Genomic DNA, 22,642 nt, shown 5'->3' with positions numbered 1-22,642 from the left:
CAGTATAATAGGAAGAACAGTGATATTAGAGGCAGAGAACTTGGGTCTAAATTTTCCAATGTAGAATAAGAAAGTATAGGTCCCTCCTATTTCTACTGTCATCTCTTCTATGACCTCCAAAGTCTCTTCCAGTTCTGACATTCTGTGGCTCAATGAAATTTACTACATAACTGCCAATATATAAATGTGGGTCTAAGTATGTATACATATGTATGTATATATGTACATATATCTATATAGTCAATTCTTATCATTCACAGATTTTATATCTGCAGACTCACCTACTCACTAAAATTTATTCATAACCCCAAAAGCAGTCCTCATGGATCTTTTACTGTCATTTTTTAACGTGAGCAGTGTTGTGTAAAATTTGAGTCACCCAATGTGCACGTTTCCAGCTGAGGTCAAAGAAGGTGAGACTCAGCATTCTTGTTTCCACTCATATTGTAAACAAGCATTCTTTTAGCGGTCTATTTAGTGTCACATTTTTCTCATTTTTTATGCTTTTTGTTTGTGATTTAGCTATTTAAAATGGCCCCCAAGCCTAATGCTGAAGTGCTGTCTAGAGTTCCTAAGCACAAGAAGGCTGTTATGGGTCTTACAGAGAAAATACCTGTGTTAGATAAGCTTCATTCAGTAATGAAGTTCAGTGCTATTGGCCATGAGTTCAATGTAAATGAATCAACAATATGGTACACCCAGAAAAAGGAAGAGGAAATGCATTGATCTGTGCACAAGACCATTCCAGAAAGTGCTAACAAAAATGATGTGAGCAGAGGCTCCCAGGAACCTAACCCTATATTTCCCCTAAAAGCAATACTTTAGTATTTGCTAATTCAGTACCTACCATGACTACATAAAACATAACAACTGTGAATGCTGAGAATCAACTGTATATAGAGTTCTAAAAGTCCGAGTGGCATTTTAAGATATTAAGATTTTAAAATCTTAAAATGGCACTCAGGCTTTTGGAATTTGCTGTATATATCCTTTATGTTTCTCCCCCTTTCAATACATCTTTCACAAAACTGTCAAAGAAATCTTCCTAATGTACACATTCTATTTTGTTACTCAAAAAAGTGTCAATGACTCCCTATTGCTTTCTAAATAAAGCACAAATTCCTTAGCCTGGCATCCAAGACCCTATGGAATCTAGTGCATCACTGCTTTTCCACTCTCATTTCAAATAGCCCGTATGCCATGTTCCCCTTCACACATTCTGTAAGCTAACCAAACTGGGTCAAACTGTTCCCATAATTCTCTATGTAATCTCTCGATCCTATGTACTTGTTTAAAACATTTCTCTTGCCTGGGACAAATTCCCTTGATCCTCTAACTTAAGCATTTTTGGAAACTTTCAGGGATCAACTCACTATCTCCTTCAGAAAACTTCCCCTGATTACTCCACCCACAGGAGATCCCTCAAAGCTCACCACTCTGAATTATTTATTGTATTCTAATATTATAGTTGGGGCAGCTAGATGGCTCAGTGGATAGAGTACTGGGCCTGGAGTCAGGAAAACCTGAGTTCAAATCTGCCCTCAGACACTTACTAGCTGTGTGACCCTGGGCAAGTCACTTAACACTGTTTGCCTTATACACTGGCAAAGGAAATGGCAAACAACTCTGGTATCCTTGCCAAGAAAACCCATAGACAGCATTGGCGTGCCATGGCCATGGGGTCATGAAGAGTTGGACATAACTGAACAAAAAATTTTGTGGCTATTTGTCTCCCTTCCTCACTCCACTCTGAAATACTATATTGTAAACTTCTCAGACTGGAGGACTATGTAATTTTTCCTCTTGGTATCTCCAGTATTCTCTGTACACAATCACCACTTAATTCATTTTTGTTTAATTGAAATGTAAATGTAACATCCCTTCTGGGTTCATTCCCTCAATTCACACTGACAGTGACTGGTTGAGCCCTCAGAGGAGCAATCGCTACCTGTGGCCTAGGGATAAGCCTGTGGGTGGCTATCCCCTTAATATTCTAGTTAATAACAATAAGAAAAAATAAGAGCTAGCATTTATTAATCACCTACTATGTGCCCAGCACTGTGCACTTTACAAATGTCTCCTTTGATCCTCACAACAACCCTTGGAGGTAAGCACTATCATTATCCCCATTTTACAGTTGACTGGGGTTCTTGCCGGAGGTCACACTGTGCTTCTTACTTACTTCACGAGCCCTCACCAGTGCACCTCCCATTAACAATCAGCCAATAGACTCAATTAGTTTTTAGAAAAAGTATTTACTCAAATAGCAATAATAGTAATTATGATGCATTTCCCCTCATAACCTAGAAGAATCCGTTGGAAAGAGAGTAAGCACAACCTCAAAATACCATGATAGTGAGGCAGAATTTCAGGGAACACATGTAGCCAAGAAAGTCAACTACGGAGCAGGATCAATGGCCACTTTTTTATCCAGAGAGTCTTCCAGAGGTTCACAGATGGACCGGGCATCGTCATCCATGATAAAAGAATGATTCTGTTGATAGGATTAACTGGCTCCTCATAGAACACGGTATCTCTGCTGGACAGGTGGCTCAACTGGCCTTGCTCTTCATAGGATGAGACATTTCAGCTGAAGGGGTTGATCTGCTACTGGGCTGAGTTAAGCAGATCACTCAGTGATTGGACTGGCTCCTCACTAGACTCAGATGCTTCTGGGCTGTATCAAGCAAGTTGCTCAATCACTGTTCTCTTAACAATACACAGCATCCCTGCATGGGTTACTGATCTAGTGATGTGATGTGCTGGGTTCAGCTCTAACTAGGTCAGGATGGTCAATTGTTACATTTTCAGTGGGAGCATTTACATTTTAGAATTCAGCAAACACTACAAATCAGGACTTGGTTTATTGTTTTGTTGATTGTCTAGACCAGAGGAATCAGACTTGCACCCAAGGCCCTAACCAAATTGAAATGTAATTGAAAGTGTTTAACAAACTAAAAATACAACATATGGTATTAATTTGTGGTTTTTAAGTCAATATGTGATCTATAGGGATAGAGACACCACTTGCTCTATAATATGAATAGTCAGTCATCTGTTGTTGCCATTGTCATTGTTATTGTTCTTCTCCTCCTCCTCCTTCCCCCTTTTATTCCTCTTCCTCTTCTTCTTTTCCTTCTTCTTCAGCCTTTGTTCTCAAAGAGATGCATTAACTGGATTTTAGTGAGGCAGAGCTATGTATGCAAAGCCATCAGCTTCACTCTTTCCTCCAGAGTAATTGAAGTCCTTTCAGCAGCACAAAGTCAAGATGGCTGGCAAAAGAGTCATCTAGTCTTCATTCAAAGACTTCCATGAGGAAGAAGTCCACTGTCCGCTATATTAAGTTTTTCTTTAAATCGAGACTGTAGTCAGTTAGTCTTTGTGCTCCTGGTACTGTCCTGTTGACCTTCTGCTCCATCTTTGTTCACCACTAAATTTTGCAACTTCCTAAACCAGCTTCTTGGCTTGATTCTATACTTCCTTCTCAATCCTCCACTGTTGCTCAATTGGTTCTGGTTTCCAGACCAATACCAGACACTCTGCTGTGTTGACCATTATCCAAGACTTAACCTGGTTAAGTTTTAGTAATATCACGTACAAACCCAATGAGTTTCCCAATCAGTTCAAATAAGGCAATGGAAAAACTTGGTCAATTGACTGGGTCTCAGCTCTATCCTGTGCCCTCTTCTCTTCTTCCTCTATATTTTTTCACTCGGTGTTCTCATCGGCTCTCATGAATTCAATGGTCATTTTTACATAAATGATTACCAGCCATAGTCTCTCTCCTAATCTCTAGCACCTCACCACCAAATGCTGTTTGGATGCTGAAAACTGGATATCTCATAGATATCTTCAACTCATTATCTTTCTCCAAAAATGCTTCTGTCTTCCAAACATCCTCCCAATTGCCCAGGCTCCACATTTTGGTGTCTTCTTTGACTTCTTACGCATGCTCTTTCCACGTATCAAATCCATCTCCAAAGCTTAATTGCTTCTTTCTACTCTCACATTTCTCACACCCCCACCCCCTTCTCTCCACTCATACAGCCACCACCCTGGTGCAAGTCCTCATCACCTCTCTCCTCAATGACTCCAATAGCCTTCTAACTAATCTCCCTGCCTCAAGTCTCTCCCTTCCCCCTTCCCTCTGTCCCTTTAACTACCCAAAGGATTTTCCCAGAAAGCAGATCTGACCATACCCCTACACAGTCACTCAGTAAATGCCAGTAGCTCCTTTTACACCCAAGATCTACTGTAAAATCCTCACTTTGGCATTGTAACTTTTCATAACCTGATCCTCCTTTCCCAGTCTTTTTGCCCCTTTCTCCCCAGAATGGAATTAGGGTTAGGGTTAGGGTAAGGGCTAGGGTTAGGGTTAGGTTATAGTTGGCTTACTTATAGTTCCTCGAACATGTCACTCTATCACCAGTCTCCATCCCTGTGCCCTGGATATCCCTTATGTCTGAAATACGGTATTCTCTCACTTTTATCTCTTAGCTCCCCTGGTTTCCTACAAAACTCAGTTCAAATCCCACCTTCTGAAGGAAGTTTTTTTCCTGATCCTCTCACCAGCTAATGCCTTTCTCTTTCAGATTATCTTTATCTGTTCTGTATACATCTTGTATGAGAAAGGGAAAGTAATAAGCATATATATGTACACACATATATGTGTGTATGTATATGTACATGTGTGTGTGCATATGTATATTGGATGTGAATGTATGTATATTACACCTACTATGTGCCAGGCATAGTACTAAGTGCTTTACAAATATCTCATTTAAACCTCACAGTGCTGGGAGGTAGATGCTATTATTATCCCCATTTTACAGTTGAAGAAACTGAGGCAGATAGCAGTCAGGTAATTTGCCAAAGGTCACACAACTAATAAGTGTCTGAGGCTGCATTTGAACTCAGGTCATACTAACTCCAGGCCCAGAGCTTTATCCACTGAACCACCTAACTGTATGTCCCTAGGCATTTACCTTGCCATCTTCCCCATGTAATAGAAACTCCTACAGGGCAGGGGTTGTTCTTGTTTTGTTTGGTCTTTTGTTGAATCCCCAGCAGTACCTGGAACATAGGAAGTACTTGTTAAATGTTTATTGACTGATTGGCTGGTAAGGATACATGCCATGCCACCATAATCATTCATGACATTACTTGGTAGCTATGGGAGACATGCTAAGGGAAAACAAAAATAACATACAGAATGGTTCTCCCTTATAATTCTTATCACAGCTGTGCTACTTCCATTACTTGCCAGCTTACTCCTATGAAGTTTACACTGCCTACATGCAACCTGGTAAATAAAGCTGATTAGGGATTTCTGAAAAATGAACTCCGAGCTCCTGGGGTGATCCATCTTAGAAATATAAGCCTATATTAACAAGGTCCCTGGGGCAGCACTAAAGCCTTGGCAGGTTTAGAAGGTCATGATATTTTATTTCTTAGACTGGTGGGAGAAGGACCTGGGCCCCAATCTCTCCTTTTCTAATGGCTGACAGAGACTGTTATTCCTGGCCTTCTTTCAGGAGAGAGAACCTTGTTATCATTTCTTATAGAGGCAAAGATTCAAGTACCCAAATGACAGGCTCCATTTCCTAGGACTTCTGCCCTTTTGTTTCCTTCATGTTTTATTCTCTGTCATATAAGTTTCAATCCCCTGAGTGTACATAGTTTAGGAAGTACTTCAAAAATTCACTCAGAACCAGAAATGACAGTGATGTAATCATCGTAGTGGCAGAAATCTCTTGCACTTTCCTTGAAATTGTTTGGAACCAAGAAAATATGGTGGGCCTGAAGGAGAGGATAAAAATGGCCAGCCTCTTAAGGGAAAGCTTTTCCTTCAAAAATAAAATGAAAAGAAACCAAGTCAATCCATAAGCATTTCTTAAATGTCTACCATGTGGGAGGCATAGGGCTCAGCAGTGCTGCAGAAAGACAAAAATGAAATGGTCCCTCGGGAGGCTTACATTCTTTTGTTATTGTCATTGTTCTTCAGTCATTCCATTGTGTCCAACTCTTTGTGACCCCATGGACCATGGCACACTAGATCTTTCTACCCTCCACTATCTCTCAAAGTCCGTCCAAGTTACATTCACTATTTCTGTGATGTTATCTATCCATCTCATTGGGTTTGTGCATAATACTACTGAAACCAAGATTATAGTACCAGGTTAAGTCTTGGGTAAAGGTAAATGCAGATGAGAAAACTGAACACACAAAAATGTGATATAAGCTAACATCTCATCAGAGTAAAGGAGAGATCCAAACAAAGAACTCTAAGAAAATCTGGGGGAGAGAGCCTTTCAGCTGGGAGGATCAGGGAGGCTTTGTGGAGGAAGTGGCATCTAGGGTGGGTCCTGAAGGAAAAGGGAGGATTCAATGGGCAGCAATGAAGAAGGAGGGCCTTCTAGGATTTGTGAAGACAAAGAGGTGAGTTCACCTCCCTCATTTTAGAGACAAGAAAATGATATCTCAGAAAGCTTCAGTGACTTGCCCAAAGTAAAACAGATTCAGATACAAGAATAAAAGTCCAGTCTCCTGCCTTCTTGTCCAATGTTCTTTCCCAAAACCACAGGCATCTAAAGTCACCCAACTAATAGATCCAGGACTAAAATCCAGATCTCCTGTCTTCTACTCTAGTACTTTCCACTGGATCTTCCCTGTAGGGATGTAATGCTAAGGGAATTTGAAGATCTTCCCTGCCCCTTAATGGGCCTCAAGTGGAACCCAATAGGAGGAGCTTGATTGGGGGGAGGTTTGTTTTACAGAAAGGCTTACATTTCTTGTTACTTTGTAATTAGGCAGTGGGTCATGAAAGTTGTCATGTCCTCTGACCCTGAAGAAGGGTATATATGCTCTGAGGTGAGGTTTTGCTTTGGGGCTCACTTATGGGAAGAGTTGTGGGATTTGACCAGATGAGATTCTGGGCAGCCATTGCACCTCCTGGCTTTGAAAACCCAGATATTGGTACTTCTCTCTCTGGTAACTAACTATGTATGCATATAATAGTCAGACACCTAGAAGCCCTGTCTGTTGGTCTGTTGAATTGTGTTATTTTCTCTGTCTGTATTTTTTTCTCTGCTTATAATTTCTGTTCATATTTTCTGAAGTTCAGGGTGCTGACTTTTTCCCCTGAATTAAGTGAATATATATATATATATGCATATATATGTATATATGTATATGTGTGTATGTGTATGTGTGCTTAATTAAAGATTGTTGACTCCTTTAAAGTTGCCTTCCTTCAGTAAAGCAAATCAAAGAACCTGTGCTAGCAGCCATCCTGGGTGTGCTAGGGTCCTTGCTGTTACAAAGGACTTAAAATCTAAATGAATAAGAAGTTCAGAGTAGTTGTACTAAACTAAAGAATGTGTCTTGCCCTGATTACACAAAGATTCCTCTCTTCTATAGGACATTACAATATAAAAGAGCAGATTCTCTCCCAGCACCCCTTTGTAGAAAAGGACCATTCTTTGCCTGATCTTCTAAACATATCACTCAAATATGGGTTGTTCAAATTTTAGCATCATGTAATAAAAACCCAAACACAATAAACTTTGGTTTTTTTTAAGTGAAATGCCAAAGGATTCAAATCCGTGGAAAATTCTGACATCTGATACATTCTATAATGTGTCACAGGTGAAATGTAAGTAGCCTATAGTTACTCCTTCCACATCATGGGGGCTGGGAGGTGCAGTGCTCCCATGATCTGGAAAATCTGGGTAAAATTTTTTGACCCTCCCTTTGTACCAGAGAAGAAGTCTGAATCATTATGGTATTTAAAGATAAAATATTTGATATCATATAATACTATACATTTAATTTATGCATTTCTGAGTTTCCCAACTTTTTCTGTCATCTGCTGGCCTTCAAGTATCATCTGCAGCTTCCACAAAACTCAAAAAAATCCCATTTAATTTCTTATGCCAACCCATGATATATTGAAACCACTATGGGGATAGCCATGATATGGAAGGGATACCTTTATATAAACTGGTATATAAAGCTGATTAGGTCAATACGATGTTTTATTTTCCACCAAGACCCTCACATTAAAGATTATCACCTATTAAGTATATTTGTCAGGATCAGTGTGCTTTCAGAAGCAGACTCAGCAGAAAAAGTGGATATAGGGACATTGGGATTCATGGAAAGTGGTGTCTCACATTCCACCTTAGAAGTCATTGAGTTCAATCATTTCATTTTTCAGATTAAAAAAAACCTGATGCCAAAAGAGATTAAGTGACAGAGGTAGTGAATGTCTGAGCTAGTATCTGAACACAAATTCTCCAACTTCGAATCTACCACACCAACTATAAACACACATCACCAGGGAGGAATTGCTTTCTCATAGATTGGGAACTAGCTTAGTTCAGGATATAGATAAATGGAGAAAAGTAAACAGTGTGATCACCCAGGCATCAGTTCTGATGTCAGGTTTATTTAACAATTTTATAAACAATCTGAAAGAGTGAACAGTGAAATCTCCAGATCTATTTTTACTGCCCCCAGGTAGTAAAATATCAAGTCAAAAGAGAGATAAGAGATTATGTATTTGCATAAGGGGGTGGAAAAATGGCCAATACAGTTCAGCAGGAGTGTAAAGTGCTTAACACAGAAAAAATTAGCAATAACGATTATTTATTAAATTAGCCATTTAATAAATGCTTATTTAAAATAGTGGTGTAAGGAGGGTAGTCAGATCATAGTGAGAGCTATAAGATGAACAGAGAGAGAAATAGAAAGGTGTAAGATGAAAAGAAAGTTTGCTAATTATGGAGAAGGAGAAAGCACAGGGGAAAGGGCAGGATAATAGAGTAAGGCGTCATTGGTGGGGTGGGGGAGGAGGGAGGTGTTTAGGAATAAGGGATCTGGTACTTGGGATTTGTATATGAGCAGCCTGAGGTTCCAAATCACTGGGAGGGGGAGAGATAAGGTGGTATGTTAAGCATCGAGGAGTGAGTCCAGGAAGATTGTCAGTGCTGGAAAGAGTTCTGTTGAAAGAGGCACATAACAAACTTGTTGCAAATCCTCCTTTCACATCCAAACTCATGGCGGATGGTGGGTAACACTGCATCCTGCGAGTCCTAAGGAGGCCTGTTTCATTGGAAACAGGAACAGGAGCAGGTAGGGGAGCCCTGTCAGGAGGCCGTTGTGCATTACCATTGCTGGAGAAGTCGTAGGAGGCTATGTGGAGGGGATCTTTTCCTGGGACAGATATAAGAAAAGACAGAGGAAGTCACACAAGGTGGAGGTGAGTGACCCTTCAAAAGCCCCAGGACAAGGCTGAAGGAAGTTAGGAAGTGAGTGGCAGTCTTTTGTGAAGAGGAGAAGAAAAAGGGAAGGTCCCCAGAGATAGGGCCTACAGTAGGTAACTAGGCCTCTTTCCCAGGACTTGCCATCTTAGGTAGGTCATTTAACTTCTCATTGGTTCTAGGCAATTCTCAATTAATCAATAAACATTTATTAAGTACCTACTATTATTTATTTAGTACCTACTATGTGTCAGGTGCTATGTTAAACACAGGGAGTTAAGCACAAAAAGAAGCAAAAGACAGTCCTTGCCTTCAAGGAACTTACAAACTAAGGCTATGGTTGCTTCTTTAAATCAGGGAGTTTCCATCAAAGAGAAAAAAACACAGATCTGAATGACTAAGCACCTCCCCACAAAAAAGGGAAAATTTCTGATTCTAGGGCCAGTTACACTGGAATACAAAGCAGTGCTGAGATACATGGTAATACTAAAGCAGATTAAAAAATATACCTTAGCGGTGGCCAGGTAGCACAATGAGTAAGAGTACTGGCCCCAGTGTCGGGATGACCTGGGGATCAACTTCGGGCTCAGATATTTAGCACCACACCCAGAAATAACTGGCCGTGTAACCTTGAGCAAGTTACTTAACCCCAATTGCTTTAAAAAATACATGTATATAATTTAGCAATTTCCCTTTAATATGATGCCATGCCCCACTCCAGTGAAGTCTCCAAGAAAAGAACCAGAGCACAAAAAACAGACTAGGGTAAAAAAAAAAATTAAATATCGCCACCAAAACCCCCACATCCAACAAAACACCATACACAATTAAAAATTAATAAAGGTTTCCAATGAGGGAAAGGAATAAGTGGGGGCAGATGTACTAGGGGGTCTTTTTATAGTAGTGTGAGAATGTTAATTAAAAGAATCTCACCAGGAGAGAAGAACTGAGAAGGGAAGGAGTGAAAAGTTAATTTTAGGTGTTGCTTCATGGGGGAAGATAGGGCTCAGGAAGGAGGTGAGGAAGCTTCTTGAGTTACTTGTAGCAACTCTCAGGCTCCCCCAAAAAAGCTCAATTTAAAATTGGAAACTGCCAGAGACCTACTTAATAAAAACCTCTCACCTCAGTTAAGAATGTGTTAATAGTGAGGAGTGCAGACTAGCTGATGTGGGGGCCCCAAGTGATCACTGAAGAATAGTCAGTAGACATGTTAGATGTCGAGGTGACATTCCTCAGAGCTGTATCGTACCCAGTTGGGAGTGAGCAAGCAATGAATGGCACACATGAAAACTGAATGGTATCCCAGAGGAGACCCAGAAAAGAAAGCTGGAATCAAGGATCAGGATTCTGTATTGACCAAATAGCTGTGGCTTTGGATTAGTTGAGTTTCTCTCCACAACACCCAGAGGGAGACAAGACATCTCCATCTTAGCAAGCATAGCATAAATTTTGGAACTTGCCTAAGAGCTCAAAGACAGATCAGCCAGAGCTGGAGTACAATTCTCCATCTGGGTCTTTCAGCTCAGTTTCTGCACCCCTCCTGACTCCCACACCCAGCTCTCCAGGGCCCGACATGTGGGGATGCCTCAGCAGCCTTTCCAGGCTCATGTTTATCTCAGAGGGATTTGTCAGATCTGTGGGGATCTACTTGCCGGGTGCAAATCAAACACTGTGGGAAGTGAATTAGCAATAATTAGGTCTTCCATTGAGTATCAAGTTCACTCAAATTCCATCCTCTCTGTTAAGCCTTCTGAACCACTATCATTCACTATCCCTCTTCTGAAGTCAAAACATTATTGTCTATTACCAGGAACATAGGACCACATATTTAGGGCATGGTAAAGTTTAGCTAATCTAACCCTCTCTTTTCACAAATGAGGGACTGTAATCCATAGAGATTAAGTGACTCACCCAAGATCACACAGAGCAGGGAAGACTGATCATTTTCCAGGTCCTTTGACTCCACAGCTAGCATTCTTTCCACAGTACAATATTGTTTCCCTACGCACATGGAATTAATGTTATCTTATATTGGTATATAGAGTTAAATATATTTTACATGTATAATATTTCCTCCATCTAGATTGCAGGATCATTGAGGGTAGAACCATGCATTTATATATATACTCCATTGCTTTCTCTGTGGTGCTTTGCACATAGTAGATTCTCAAGAAGTATTTATTAAATGAATGAAGTAGCACTTTCCTAAATTAGGCTTTCTCAGGGTTTTCATGTGCCCTTTACAGGGCCAGGTGAGGTGCAGAGAAAGGGAAATGCTAAGAGAGGGGGCAGGACACATACCATAAGACAACAAGACATGGTGACCATGGCAGTGTCTCAGCAAAGGCTCATGCCACACATATTATCCTTTTTCCCTCAGCAGCGATGATGCATGTAAGGTAAAAGCCCTTGGATCCTCAAGAAGAAGAGAAAGTAGCAGTTAAGATCCCCATTTTGCAATTACTGGGGTCACAGGCAGTTTGCAATGGCCCAATAGGCCTCTTTCTCTTATGTGAAGTAGGAGTTACTGACATGCAAAGTGTCCCAAGGTATTAAAACAACCAAAACCATTTATTAAGTGCTTATTGCTTACAAAGCAATATGCAATAGATCCCTGGAGGAAATGGGTACAAACTTCATATATGAAATGATTGCCATCCTCAATAGAGAGGTAGCTTGGTATAACAATCAATCAATTAATAAACCTTTATTAAACATCCACAATGTTAGGTGCTGCGGATATAAAAACAAAATACAGAGTCCTCAGATAAGGCAGTCCTTACTGCTCATGAGAGGAAGAGGGGTCCCTACTTTCATTCATTTAACTTAAATCTCTGTTTAATGTAAATCTTTTTTTAGAAAAGACACTAGAAATCACATACACACAGTCACCAGACTGGGGGGGGGGGGGCCGGGGATTAAAAAAACAAACAGTAGCTTTTCTTCCAGCAAAGAGGAGGATGGAGTAAATCCTTTCTGTCTTTCTGAACCTTGAATAGAATGGGCATTTCCTCTCTAGGAGCACATTCTTCTCCCTAAGTGCCAACCTTTTTTAGAATATAGAGCTGTTTCAGCTAACTAGTGCTTCCAGGCTTACATTTATTTTTTTTCTCCAATGACTTCCTGGACATCAAGGGCATCATTTTTGTCAGAGGCCTCACTCTGAGTTGAAAATTCCAAATGGCTCCCTGCTTAATGCCACAAGCAATCAGCCTCAGTTTAGAAGCTGTCCTGCCAACAAATTCCAGGGGTTCCCTGGGTTCATGGTCCCTCAGTTTCTCCTGTGTCTTGGGTAGTTATACCCAACATCAGAAGGTACAAAAACTCTAGAGATAGAAGTTCTTCCACATAGGGCAGCCTCAGACAAAATTGTCAAGATAGTCAATGCTGTCTTTAGCAACTCAGGCTCCCTTTGTTTCCTGGAGGTAAAATGCTGTTCTTGAAATCAAGAGTCATGAATTCTACCTCCAACTCTTTCTCTGACCTGCTGAATGACATTAGCAGCAAATCACCTGGGGAATTGGATTGAATAATCTTTACAATTTGTTCAAAGTCTGACATGCCATGATATGTTTTCTCCTTCCAAGCATCCTTCTTCACAAGGGGCCCACATCCTTCCTACTCCTTCCCCCTTTCGTCCTATCAAAATCTAACTTAAGGAAAGGATCAGATGACCTTTCACAGGAAGTGTACTTTACACTAAGACTTACTCTGATGACCTTTAACCAAAGAGAGAGACTTGCACTCAAAGAATAGACTGAGAATTTCAACCATCAGTAAGGCAATGGGGAAAGTAATTTTACAAGGAGGGTGCCCCTGAAACCACAGCATGTTGTCAATCATCTGCTCAAAAAATTATCCCTTTGGCCCCTGTGACAGAAAAGGAAAATAGTAAATGTTTGAGAGGATGTTGGAAAATTGGTACACTAATGCACTGTTAGTGGAGTTGTAAACTGATCCAACCATTGTGGAAAACAATTTGAAGCTATACCCAAAGGACAATCAAACTGTACAGGAGTGGGGAACCCAAGGTCTAGAGGCCACATATGGCCTTCTAAGTCCTTGGGTATGGCCTTTTGACTGAGTTTTGATTAAGTTTTATAGAACAAATCCTTTTATGAAGGGGATTTGTTCTATGAAGTTTGGATTCAGTCAAAGGGCCAAACTTGAAAACCATATGTGGCCTTGAGGCCTCGGGTTCCTCACCCCTGGTACATACCATTTGATTCAGCAATACCTCTAGTAGGTCTATATCCCAAAGAGATCATAAAAAGGGGGGAAAAGACTTACATGTACAAAAATATTTATAGTAGCTCTTTTTGTGGTGGCAAAGAATTGGAAATTAAGGGGATGCCTGTTAACTGGGTAAGGGCTGAACAAGTTGTGATAGATGAATATAATGGCATACTATTGGGCTATAAGAAATGACAAGTAGATTTCAGAAAAACTTGGAAAGTTTCTGAAGTGAGCAGAACCAGGAAAACATTGTACACAGTATCAGAAACATTATATGGTGACCAACTATGAATGACTTAGATCTTCTCAGAAATGCAATGATCCAAGACAATTCCAAAGGACTCATGATGGAAAATGCTATCTATATCCAGAGAAAGAAGTGATGGAGTCTAAATGAAGATTGAAACATACTGTTTTCACTTTCTTAATTTTTTTGCATTTTTTTCTTTTAGCCTCTTTCTTCTTTCACAAAATGACTAATATGGGGATATTTTTTAATGATTACACATATATAATCTATATTAAACTGAATACTGTCTTAGGGAAGGGGGAGGTGAGAGGGAGGAGAAAATTTGGAACTTAAAATCTTTTTTTAAATGAATGTCAAAAATTGTCTTTACATATAATTGGAAAAAATAAAATAACATTTAAAAAAAGAAAAAAGCTATCTCTACTGATTCCTGACACTGAAAGATACTTCAGCAGCCTAAATCCAGTCAAGCAATAAATATTTATTAAGTTCCTACCATATGCCAGTCACTGTATATACTAGGTGCTGGGAATACAAAAACAACTTCTTCCAAGGACCTGATATTCCATCAGACAATCCTTTAATTAATCAATAGATATATGAGGTATCCAAATGCAATTTTAAGTTTTTTTTTAAAGCAATTGAGGTTAAGTAACTTGCTCAAGGTTACACTGCCAGTTATTTCTGGGTGTGTTGCTAACTATCTGAGCCCGGATTCGATCCCAGGTTATCCCAACACTGGAGCCGGTGCTCTTACTCACTGAGCCACCTGGCCACCCCTAAGCAATTGGGGTTAAGTAACTTGCTCCAGGTTACACAGCCAGGTGTTTCTGGGTGGGTGCTAAGTGTCTGAGCCCGGATTCGATCCCTAGGTCATCCCAACACTGGGGCCGGTGCTCTTACTCGCATTGCTACCTGGCCGCCCCAATTTTAAGTTTTAATAACTTAAGAAACAAACATAAAAAAGAACACATGAAAACTTAATTACTTATATTTTTAAAATTTTATATTTCTTATAAAAGTTCAACATAACTGCCATCGTATACTATGAATCTTGGCTCTAGCTAATTTTTGAACTTTATAAAAACTGCTGCCACTTAGTCACTGAAAGTGTTACTGATTGGACTTGTAATGCTAGCCTTAAGATCATCTAAAGAATAATTTGTGACTTTGGGTAAGTCACTTAACCCCAATTGCCCTGTCTTCCCCTCTCCAAAAAAAAAAATGCTTAACACAGTGCCTGGCACATAGTAGATACTATATTAAAAATTGCTTATTCCCTTCCCTTCTGCCTCCTTTTTGGATACATACAGAACAATTTTGACACAGCCTCACCAAAGGAAAAAAAAATATGGAGGTATAAGAGGTGACTGAGGGAAGCAAAAAAAGAGGATCTCCTCTACTGATTCACTATTCTGAGAAAGTGTTATCCAGAAACTGTTTCACCTGCAAACAAATTTATTGTCCAAAATTCATAAAACTAAATAAGTATAAAAGAAGTTTAAATCACTAAACTTTCAAATGATAGTGTTTGTAAGTTTATGACATTTATACTTCTGAAGATATTAAAGCTTAAAACTGCACTAACTTTGGGGACTTATTTAGTACTCACTAAATACAAGATCTTGGATTAATGGATGTCTTAAAAAGGTTACTCAACACCATTAAATTACATTTATTTACCTCCTTGCCTAGGACCAGATTTTCCTATTCTTACATAATACCATTCCAAATTCCCTACTCTGCTAAACAGGGGAAGCTTCCATAGCTCCATTCCATTCTGCTTCACCACTACACATAGACATACAATACCTCAAGCCGAAGCAATTCAGTCTCTGACCCTTGGCCCTACGTGACATAGGCAAAGGGCAGCTATGGTAGGAACAAACAAGGATCACTGCCACACTCATATCCTAGCCATGCCCCCCTCTCATATTTTACTTTTATTTTATTTTTTGCTTTTTGGAGGGCAATTGGGATTAAGTAACTTGCCCAAGGTCACATGGCTAGTTTTTGTGTTCCCTCCCCACTCTCTTATTGACCTCATATTTATCATTACTATTATTCTAATACAGGAAAGTGGCACACTGTGACCATAAGATATTCAAATGGTTTATTTTTCTTTCATTATATTGAATGACACCTCTCTGTCTTTTACCTGTTTTCCAGAAAAGATCTACTATGCTGGAAAAATCCAGAACCCTACCTTTCCAATTGGCAAGGTAAGTTATTTCCTAGGAACTTAGAATTCTTCCAAGCACACAAATACCTACCTTGAGTCAGTTGTGCCTTCATATATATATATATATACATATATATACACACACACATATACATATCTATATGTATATATACATATGTACATATCTATATGTATGTGTGTATATAATTCACATATATAATTATGAATTATAATAATATATAATAATGAATCACATATATAACTAGGCAACCTTTCACGACAAGACTCTGAACTCACATTTCAAGGAGTCTAATCATGCAAGGTTTCCTAAAGAGTGAATTAAAGATATGTGTGTATGTATGTGCATATATATGTATGTATGTATATATACATATATATATATACCTTTCATTGCTGTTAAATATTTCACATGTGTTTATCTTGCCTGCATTCCTTTCTCCCATAGAAGTTTTTCCCCAATGCCTCTTTGTGAGATGAAGATAAATTTGGGTTCTTGAAGGTTTTGTCAATGAAGCCCTAGCTTTGGAGAATTCTACCAACCTGAAAGGGACTGGGGGAGAAGGGAAAAGGATGACCATTTATTTTGTTGTTGTTGTTATTCATTTGAGTCTGATTCTTTGAGACCTATCTGGGGTTTTCTTGGCACAGATACTGAAGTGGTTTGCCATTTTCTTCTCCAACTCATTTTACAGATGAGGAAACTGAGGCAAACAGGGTTAAGTGACTTGCCTAGGGTCACACAGTTAGTACATGTCTGAGATTAGATTTGAACTCAAGAAGATGAGTGTTCCTCACTCCAGATCTGGCATTCTATCCATTGTGCCACTTACCTGCCCCAAACCATTTATTAAGCACTTACTATATTCCAGGCATTAGGCTAAGCACTTACAAGTATCATTTCATTCGATACTCACAACACCACTGGGTTTAGCCTCATTTTACAGTTGAGGAAACTGAGGGAGACAGAGGTTAAGCAACTTGCCCAAGAATGGTCAGCTAGGAAGTGTCTGAGATTGGATTTGAACTAAGGTTAGGTTGTCCTAATTCTAAGCACACATTTTAAAGATGATGCTGCTTAGGAAAGGTCTGGTTATCATTTGGTATTTTTATATTTCATGTTTCACCATGGCCAAATATTCTTTATGATTAGGAACATTTAAATCTCAAAAGATTAAAAAATGCTAGTGGTCTAGAGGGCAACAGAAAGAGTCATAGTGAGCATAAGTGGCCTATTTGTAATGATAATTTGTAATGTGTATGAGTCATACGACATCATTTGGGTCCCGTAGGACCATTAAAAAAAATAAGCAGGGCTGGGCTGGGAGTGAGAGCAGAGGAACACAATACACCCTAGTGTGTTGGACAACTCCATCAGGGAATGGATAAGAATTGCCCAAATTGAAAAATCATGAGTTGGGTTTGGATAGTCTTTAGAGGAACAGAGAACAAAACATACATTTACACATCGTTATCTACAACCAACAAACAAACAATAAAAACAAATCTATCTTTCACTTCACCTCTCAAACCTGTACCTGACTCCAGGGAAACATCTTCTCTTATAAAAACGCCCCTCTTTCATTCAAAATCAAATCTTTCTTTCATACATCTTCTTTTCATTTTCCAGCTCTGAGTTCCTTTTCCTTAGGGAATCATTTCATCAAGGGTCCCCTGGCTTTCATTTTCTTTCTTGGCCAGCAGCATCTGATTTCTTCCCCTCTAGGTCTCTTCTCTAGACTTTTCCTCTCTTTGTCGTTCAGTCTAATCTTATAGAGAGCCATGAGCAAGGAAAAGAGTCTCTTCACCCCTAGGAGTGTATAAGCCTAAAGAAAACATCCCCTAATCACAGGGGAGTTTTCTACTTTTGTTTCTGTTTTATTAATGAAATGTTTTTTCTTTCTGAGAAGACACCACTGATTACTACCATCTGGTATACAATGTTTTCCGCAATAATAGCTTTTATTTATAGTTTAATAGCACCTTTGCTAGCTTCTCCTAATGAAAAAACTGAGAGGCAGTTATTTATATATACATATATAGATCATTATACCATCCTTTAATCAATTAAGATGACGCTTGAAGTAATTTTGAACAAGATTAAGCTGAAGAACGTGGTAAAGATATAAGACCTGGATATTTTGTGTCTCTAAAGTTCCCTTAGTCACAAAACCAGAGAGGAATCTCCTCTTTCACCAGAGATTCACATAAGATCCAAGACTATCAGAGAGAAACCTAAGATCCATGGCCTGGGCAGAGGCTTCATCTCCCTCTGGTTGTAGAGGCCTTCTAAGAAAGAAAACAGAGCCACGGGCTCCCTCTAATCCTCTTCCTCTTAATCTGGGCTAGATGTCCCTTAAAGTCCCATATTGCATGTGGCAACAACAAAAACAACAGCAGGGGCAGCAATCTGTCATCACTATCATCAACAACAAGAGCGAGGCAGCTAGGGGACACAGTGGGAGGAGCACTGGTCCTAAAGCCAAGAAAACCAGAGTTCAAATCTGGCCCCAGACATATACTAGTTGTGTGATCTCAGTAAGTCACTTAATTTCTGTTTGCCTCAGTTTCCTCAACTGTAAAATGGAGGAGATAATAATATCCCCTACCGGTACTGTAGAGTTGTTGTGAAGATCCAATGGGATACTCATTTGTAAAGTGATAATAGGCACCTAATAAATGCTTATTTCCTCCATAACAGTTCGTTCAAGTTTCTAGTTATGTGTATTATCTCATTTGATCTTCCCAACAACTCTGTGAGATGATATTGTTATCTTCATTTTGCAGATGGGGAAACTGAGACTGAGCAAGGTTAAGTGACATCCAGGTTTACACAGATAGAAGGTGACTGGGCAATATTCAAACTAAGGACTTCCTTACTCAGTGCAATATTTTATCCAGTGTAGCTTGTGAATAAAGACCTCAGCCATGCAATTGCCAAGAAAGAAACCAGACCCCGGGCTCCTAAGCCCAGTGCTATGCTCAATAGAACATAGATTAACTTTTCTCACTCTCATCTTGACTACTTTGGTGGCACAGGCATTATGGACATCCAGAAACTAAAGCTTCAACCCGATACAATCACAAAGGACTCTTGATGAAAAATGCTCTCTGCCTCCAGAGAAAGAACGGATGGCATCTGAATACAAACCAAAGCAAACTATTTTTCTCTTTTCAGGTTTTTTTTTTTGGTTCAAGTTTTCTTCCACAAAATGACTAATTTGGAATATACTTTTTATATGATTGCATATATATAACCTATATCAGATTGCTTACTATCCCCACTATATTTAATGACAATGGCTTTAATGTCAGTGTCCCTCAGTCTCTTTTCTCCCACCTCAGGGGAGTACTGCACCTTCTCAACAGGTGGGTGAGTTTCATGCCATTTATCTAAGGGGTGATTTATTTGTGGTCCTTGCCTCAAATAAAAATATTCCTAGTTAATGGCTTCACCACAAAGAAATGAAGTATGTTTCCCATTAGTGAGTCTTTTGTGAGTACCTTCTACAGAGCTCACCCTATAGGGCTGTAAAGAAAGTAAGGGCAGCTAGGTGGTGTCTTGAGTAGAGCCAGGAGGACCTGAGTTTGCATCCAGCCTCAGAGACTTAACACACAAAAAACACTAGCTGTGTGACCTTCTGCAAGTTACTTAACCCCAATTGCCCTCCAAAAAGCAAAAAAAAAAAAAGAAGAAACAAAGTAGAATTTTTTTTAATTTAAACAAAAAAGATGAAGAAGTTTAAGATGAGCATTTGCTCATAATTAACACACTTTTTAATGTTTGTTTTGTTAAAATCATAAAACCTTACCTGAAACTATAGCAATTCAATACTTGAACAAAAAGACAGCTGGGAGGTGAGATGCCCATCCTCTTTCTCATTGATTAAATATGACATCTTTCTCATATTGATTAAACACTAACTCCAAGGGCAGAGGGAATGCAGAAGTGTTTCTGAAAGGTCAGCAGTGAGGTGGAAATCCTGAGACACACGCCATTCTTCTAATAAAGCATTTTCCGTATGTCCCTTTGCACTTCAATTTCAACCATACCAAGGGATATTAGCCTAATATTTTGTTTTTGTTTCTTGTAGGGGGAATATCACATCTTATTGAGACTATACAACGAAAACAATTTCACCATTGTTTGTGCCAACTTTACTGTCAATAGCTACGGACCGACCACCCTTTTCTCAAGCTCAAGAGCATAGCCAAGTGTGGCCTTATGGAAAGCCCAAATCCCTGCAATGAAGCAAGCTATCCATAAAACACCAATGTCAGCGACAGAGGGGCTCTAAGAAACTCGCCAGAAGCCTCACTGGTATAACCTGTATTATTGAACATGAAACCAGAGGCCTCAGGTGCTGATTTAAGCCCCAGGAGCAGATGTCCCCAGAACCCTCAGGTGTAATTAATCCCATGAAATTATCTATCTGTTTCTAATGAGCCTAGCATTAGTAGTTAAGCACTCCCCGGTCCTCATTTGCTCTTTCCTAATTGATTATCACAGACCAAATGCTCATCCTTTTTGACTCCTTGGGGGATACTCAAGAAGTTAAATAGAAGGAAGAATCCAGCCCACAGGGTTAACCTGTGGTTTGTTCAAAGAATTTAGCAAGATATTGGATTTGAAATTTAATTTCGTCTCCCTGATGCCTGGTGTTAAAGCAATGCAACCAGATCTCAGACTAAACTTGGGGCTTTATGGAGATCCCTACTATCCTTGCGAAGGAAACCATGCCAGAGGCCCAGCACCCACAGAATCCAGGATAAATCTGAGATCTTGGGGTATTAGAGGTAAATCTGAGATGTCACCACAGACTGAATGTTCATTTGTTGAATTTCTCATTCAGTTGTAACTTTTTCTGTGTTGGTACACAGGCAAAGGAGATTCCCAAAGGATAATAAATGGGGGCAAATGTTCAGTTAATAAATACAATTCTTTCCTTCCCTTCATAATATGTTTACCATGTATCTTCACTCTTATGGATCAGTGTGATTTTGAGCATAAGGTTCTCCCTGTACCAAATTTATTCTCCCACAAATCCATACTCTTCAGAACCCAGAAAGAGAGAGAGAGAGAGAGAGAGAGAGAGAGAGAGCTTTTTGTTTTTTTCTTTAACTCTCTCTGTCCTGATTTTTTTTTATTTGGTTTGGTTTCCTTACCAGGGGTGGGGAACCTGCATTCTTGAGGCCACATGTGGCCTTCCTAGGTCCTTGGACTGAGTTGGACTGAGTCCAAGTTTTACAGAACAGATCCTTTTATTAAGGGGATTTGTTCTGTGAATTCTGGATTCAGTCAAAGGACCACACTTGTAGCCTTAAGGTCACAGGTTTCCCACCCCTGCTAGACCCTAGGCATATGCTACCAGTTGTGGAGATGAAGAAAGAGGGGGTTAGTATACCAACTCTATCTTCAAACTAGACTTCATTTCAGTATAGGACAAACAGACACTCCCCCTTCCTTGTTTATGTCTTACTTTTTTCTGTTTCTCATGCTATACTAGCCTTTGGTTCATAACTTTAGCATGTAATGGGAACTTGGATTCCATCAAATCCAACTCCTCCTTTTTTCAGAGAAGGGACCTGAGGTCCAGACAGGTTACATGACTACTCTGGAGTCACACAGCTAGTAAGAATCTAAGGAAGGATTTAAACTCAGGTCTTCTGCCTCCAAGCTCAGCTCCATCTACTGAATTCTTAGCACAACAAAACTGCCTTGCCTTGATTCCCCTGGGGGCCAGTGCCAGATTAGCAAACCCCTGGCCAGCCTCCAAAACCCAGACTGATTTCCCTCCATTCTTTCTGTTTCCTACATTATATTTATTGGTAGGAGGTTGTTTGTATTGAGAGTTCACTTGGCTCACAGAGGAAAGCTGTGAATGAGCTAATCTCTCCCTGCTGTGTCTTGTAATAACAATAAAGCTTCTCCATATGATCTATACCCTAAGTGTGTATACTCTGGTCCTTTTATCATGGCACAATGGTTCCCAACTTTTTAAAGTATAAAGGCCTTGTTTCAATATCAGGAAATTTCTCAGATTCCAACAACTAATAGTTGTGTCCAGGTGTATGCTGAAGCCTGCCCAAACTGGTTCATGAGAGCAAATTGTTAAATTTTCAGTGTGAGAGTTTATACCACAGAAATCAGTGAGTGCTATAAATCAGGTCTTGATTTGTTGTTTCATTGCTCTCTAGACTTAGGAAGGTGATGGAGAAAATCATCAGGTTTTTCCAGATTAAGTTTAAAAGTGTGTCATGGGTACTTTTATTTTGGGGGGTGAGGGGGCAAAGGAGGAGGGAGCTAGTTGTTAAATATTTACCAGCAGATCTTTGATTGTACCAGTAGCACCCATTGATTCAGAAAATATATGACAAAATTTTCAACTTAGAAGAGCCTTCAAGGGCCATCTACCCTAACCCATACATGAAAAAAAAAAGAATCCCTTTTACAATTTACAACCAATAAATGATCATCTAACCTTGGTGTAAGGACTTCGAGTGAAGGAAGACCCACTACCTCCTGCATCACGAGATGTTGGGACTTATGATCACTCTATTTAACAAATTTTTTCTTTACAAGGACTAAAATTTAAGATTATCTCAAAAGAATAAAATGTGTCCATTGATGCAATGCATTTTTTTAATCCTTAAAGTGAAGAAAATGGAGATAGGAGAAAAATGTTTATTTCA

The 22,642-nt window shown here is 39.5% G+C and overlaps 1 protein-coding gene across 1 annotated transcript in view; it reads left to right on the top strand.

Moving 5' to 3' along the window:
- The window catches only part of LY86 (lymphocyte antigen 86), a 133,685-nt gene extending 111,792 nt beyond the window's left edge, over positions 1-21,893 (top strand). Inside the window, exons 4-5 of the mRNA XM_069103538.1 lie at positions 15,919-15,971; positions 20,044-21,893. Coding sequence (XP_068959639.1) covers positions 15,919-15,971; positions 20,044-20,160 — 170 coding nt within the window. The 3' untranslated portion in view covers positions 20,161-21,893. The remainder of the gene's footprint in view (positions 1-15,918; positions 15,972-20,043) is intronic.
- The last annotated feature ends 749 nt before the right edge of the window (positions 21,894-22,642 follow it).

The sequence above is a fragment of the Petaurus breviceps genome, unplaced genomic scaffold (genome assembly GCF_028583685.1).
Source record: "Petaurus breviceps papuanus isolate PSGF00001 unplaced genomic scaffold, PetGlider_PUasm1.0 582, whole genome shotgun sequence".
NCBI lineage: Eukaryota > Metazoa > Chordata > Mammalia > Diprotodontia > Petauridae > Petaurus > Petaurus breviceps.
Note: the sequence above shows the minus strand (reverse complement) of the source record. Positions and strands in the feature narration are given on the sequence as shown.